Here is a 4,671-nt window from a genome sequence, read left to right as displayed (position 1 = left end):
CAGCAGGTAATCCAAAGGCAATGAGCTTCTTTGATTCTGCAGTTGCTTTCCTGGAGGCAGACATACACTGATTTGTCTGAAAAGACATGCAGTCTTTAGCACTTTCTGGTTTGGTTGATGAGAGAAGTGAATAGAACTGTTTTTAAATCAAGATGATTTGATTCAGTTTATTAGATGGAGTGGTGAGGGTAACTTGGAACTACGGCATCACGCTGGCTTATTGACTATAATTGTGTTAATTGAAAGTTGGTATTTTTTTATTATATTAAAGGAGCAATCTGCAGTTCCTACATCCATTGTTGCACTTAGAAATGATTGATATGTACCCATTGATTCTTGAAAAATATAGTGTATAAATGCCTCATGAGCTTAGTTCAACTGCCGTACCCTATCAGAACCCCAAATATAGTTGTTTGTATGTTTGTAAACAAAGTAAATGTAGACAAACACTAAATAGCTTCAAAACATGGTTAACTTTACTTTTCATATTATGGATGGTGAGTAATATTTCTATGAACTTGAGAGTGTTTGCATTGGTCCAGCCCCAAACTTTAGCTTTTTACTAAAGTAATAGGGACAGGGAAAACAGTTTGTTATTGTGTGTACTGTTGTTCTCAACAATTGTTTTCATGTTGATATTGTCATTTTGGTGTATACATGAAAGAGGAATGTTTCACCTTCCTCATATCTATTTTTATCTATCTATTAGCAGATAACTGACGGGACTTGACTGTTATTCTCATTTATGCAAGAGAATTGCTGTTGGAATTTACATTCAAGGACACAGAAGCACTGGAAAGTGACAACAGCAGGGCCATCCTGATGAAGCTAATCTGAGAGCACTGTACATTTGAGACTTTCTCCCTTATGTCACCCAGTGTTTCTGACGTTTGAGAAAAGTTACAGCACACAATGGTAATCTTGCTAAAAATACTTTTCATATTTGATTAGATGCACCAAAATGAACACAGCAATCTGCTCTCTCTCCCCTCTCTCGCTGTCTCTCTCGTATCTCTCTCTCGCTCTTTCTCTCTCTCCGTCAACATACTATCCATAGTGATATCAACGAAGCTTCCAAACCCTATTGATGTGATCGAGAAGCCCAGAGTCTCCTCCTATCCTCCAATCCTCCATTGCTCTCTAACTAAAGCAACCTTTCCTCCCGTGCCTCTCTGGGTTCTCTTCTGTGTCTGCCAGGGGACTAATAAATAATGCATTGCAATAGTCTCTCTCTCTCTCTCTCTCTCTCTCTTCTTTTCTTTCTTTTTATGTGTCATATTTTAATAATTTGTTTTAATGTCATTATTTAATTATTTGATTGAAATAGCTTCAGAACATAAAAAACATACATTTATATAATAACATGAGTTATTACGGTATATACACTCAACAAAAATATAAACGCAAAATGCAACAATTTCAAAGATTTTACTGATTTACAGTTCATATGAGGATATCAGTCAATTTAAATAAATTCATTAGTACCTAATCTATGGTTTTCACATGACTGGGAATACAGATATGCATCTGTTGGTCACAGATACCTTAAAAAAATGGGCCTCACAATGGGGCCTGTCCATTCAAATTGCCATAGATAAAATGTAATTGTGTACATTGTCCATAGCGTATGCCTGCTCATGCCATAACCCCACCGCCACCTTGTGACACTGTGTTCACAACAGTGACATCAGGAAACCGCTCGCCCACATGACGCCATACACGTGGTCTGTGGTTCTGAGGCCGGTTGGAAGTACTGCCAAATTTTCTAGGTGGTTTATGGTAGAGAAATGAACATTCAATTATCCCTCAACAGCTCTGATGGACATTCCTGCCATGCCAATTGCACACTTCCTCAAACTTTCACCATCTGTGGCATTGTGTTGTGTGACAAAAATGCTAATTTTGGTGGCCTTTTATTGTTCCCAGCACAAGGTGCACCTGTGTGATGATCATGCTGTTTAATCAGCTTCTTGATATGCCACACCTGTTACTGAGAAATGCTCAGTAACAGGGATGTAAACAAATTTGTGCACAAAATTTCAGAGAAATCAGCTTTTTATGCATGTGGAACATTTCTGGGATCTTTTATTTCAGCTCATGAAACATGGGACCAACATTTTACATGTTGGGTTTATATTTTTGTTCAGTGTAAAATGATAAAGCTTCAATTTTTACAATGTATTATGTTATGTCATTATTTTGGTTATATGATTACGCAACTTCAGTAGATTAGAAAGCTCCAGCGGCAGGAGTTTTAATATGATGCTACGCTGTCAATTATCTTTTATTTCTCTCCAAATAACAGTCTTCTTGTGTGTGTTCCAGAGCAATGGGACACTGAGGAAGATGGCGCTTGCACCTGTTTCTGCTTGGCTCTGTGCCTAGCTAACTCCTGGAGACTGGACTGGACTGGACTGCAGCTGGAAGGAGGCCAGGATATTTGGTTTATGAGGGAGGGGAAAAGGAACAGAGAACCTTGAATTAGTTTTGCATTTTTTCTGACCCAACTACCACACTTCAACATTCTGCAACAATCACCACTTCACTTGGTTTTGTAAATGTACTAGTTCCTAGACTCCTAGACGTATGTTCTAGGTCCTAGATTCCTAAACCTAGGCTATATGCTAGTTCCCAGATTCCTAAACCTAGGCTATGTGCTAGTTCCAAAATTCCTAAGTGTAGGCTACAGTATGTGCTAGTTCCTAGATTCTTAAATGTTTAGTGCTAGTTCCTAGATTCTTAAATGTTTAGTGCTAGTTCCTAGATTCTTAAATGTTTAGTGCTAGTTCCTAGATTCTTAAATGTTTAGTGCTAGTTCCTAGATTCTTAAATGTTTAGTGCTAGTTCCTAGATTCTTAAATGTTTAGTGCTAGTACCTAGATTCTTAAATGTTTAGTGCTAGTTCCTAGATTCTTAAATGTTTAGTGCTAGTTCCTAGATTCCAAAACATATGGATTCTATGATATCACCAGAAGGTTGTTGTAGCCGCTTCTCTGGATAACAGGTGACACAATTCCCAATTTTTCCACTCAATGGAGAGGCTAAGAAGAGAATCAGGATAGAGAGGCAAAGCTAAAGAGAAGAATTTGAATCATATTGCTGTACCCTTTAGGGAAAACACAACAACAGTGTAGACTGGAGATCATTTCGGCCTCTCTCCCAGCGGTAGTGGATTAAAAGCAACGAGACCTAGTTCGAGGGATTAGGGTCAGAAGTGGAAGATGATAAGCAGACAGGGGAGGTGTGAAGTTCGGGCCATGTGGCCCATGCTATTGACTGGGCTGCTGTTGACAGTCATGGCCACGACCTTGGAGTACGAGGGAGTCCCTGGTCAGTGGGCACGGTACGGCCACTGGGAAGCCAAGGCCACAGGCCAGCTGAGCTTCGCTCTGAAGACCAACATCAGCAAGGCCCTGGTGCTCTACCTGGACGACGGAGGGAACTGTGACTTCCTGGAGCTTCTGATCGCAGACGGCCGGCTGCATCTTCGCTTCACCATCCATTGTGCAGAGCCGGCCTCCCTGCACACGGAGACTCATGTCAACGACCAGCGCTGGCACCGCGTGCTGCTCACCCGTAACTACAGAGAGACCAGCCTGGTGGTAGACAACGAGGACAAGGTGGCCGAAGTCAAGTCCAAGAGGAGTGAGATGGTGGTGGCCAGCGACCTTTACGTAGGCGGCATTTCTCCAGATGTTCGCCTATCTGCCCTCACGTCCAGCACCGTCAAATACGAGCCACCCTTCCAGGGCCTGATCACCAACCTAAAGCTGGGGGAGTCCCTCCCCGTGCTCCTGGATGGCCAGGGTGTTCAGAATGATTTGGAATACCTGTGCATTAAACAGAACCCCTGCAGCAACAGAGGCCTCTGCTCCATCCACCAGGGAGAGGTCCTCTGTGACTGCACCGACACTGGATACAAGGGAAAGTACTGCCATGAAGGTGAGCCAAATACAAAATGAGCTGAATGAGTTTTTGGAAAGGGCCTGTTTTTCCATTTGAATGCCTTAGCAGTAAAACTGATTTCTTTGTGAAGTTAAATGATGGTTTTTGAGGAATTCCTTCGGGGTTTACTTGTAATTCTGAGCCATTATCTGAACAGATTTTCATTTTAATAAATTATTTGTGGGAGAGTTGTGTTTATCTACATTTCAGCACAGCTTGATGCTCTGTTTCTGAATGCTTAGGGGGTTTGCTGAGATTGTTGGATAGGCGGTTGATTATGATGAGGTTTTGTCTGAGTTTAGCTAGGCCCACGTAACTCATTTGTGGATGACTGTTTCATGGCTAAAGGGAAATAAGCAAATCTACAAGCCTCCACCCAGACATTTTGTTCTACTGCTACCATTCTCATATACTGCAGGGTGGAAACCTCATGCTAGTAGAAGTCACCTACTGAGTGTAAGGGAATGTTTTAGAAATAAAAAGTTGACTTGTTCTCATCCTTTCAGAATGTCAATTAATATCATGTCATTTCATAATGGCGTTACCGTTCATCATTCTAAACCCATGCTGTTACCTGATACTAGATATCTGCTACCGTAGGAACAGAATACTGTAGCTTATTGCAACATAATGACATTTCAACAATAGGCTGGATGCTCACCTCAGAGTGATCAATACACCCAGGGCTAACTGGTTCCATGCCCAAGTATAACATGGCCATGGCTG

General features: G+C 41.5%; 1 protein-coding gene across 1 annotated transcript; it reads left to right on the top strand.

The window, feature by feature from the left end:
• The first annotated feature begins 3,057 nt into the window (after window positions 1–3,057).
• On the top strand, window positions 3,058–4,362 carry LOC135539119 (neurexin-2-like). Its single transcript, XM_064964971.1, has one exon. The coding sequence runs from the start codon at window positions 3,222–3,224 to the stop codon at window positions 3,960–3,962; it is 741 nt and encodes a 246-aa protein (XP_064821043.1). The 5' UTR covers window positions 3,058–3,221; the 3' UTR covers window positions 3,963–4,362.
• Window positions 4,363–4,671: the final 309 nt, after the last annotated feature.

The sequence above is a fragment of the Oncorhynchus masou genome, unplaced genomic scaffold (assembly GCF_036934945.1).
Source record: "Oncorhynchus masou masou isolate Uvic2021 unplaced genomic scaffold, UVic_Omas_1.1 unplaced_scaffold_2076, whole genome shotgun sequence".
Lineage (NCBI taxonomy): Eukaryota > Metazoa > Chordata > Actinopteri > Salmoniformes > Salmonidae > Oncorhynchus > Oncorhynchus masou.
The sequence above is the reverse complement of the archived record's forward strand: the minus strand, read 5'-3'. Positions and strand labels throughout refer to the sequence as shown.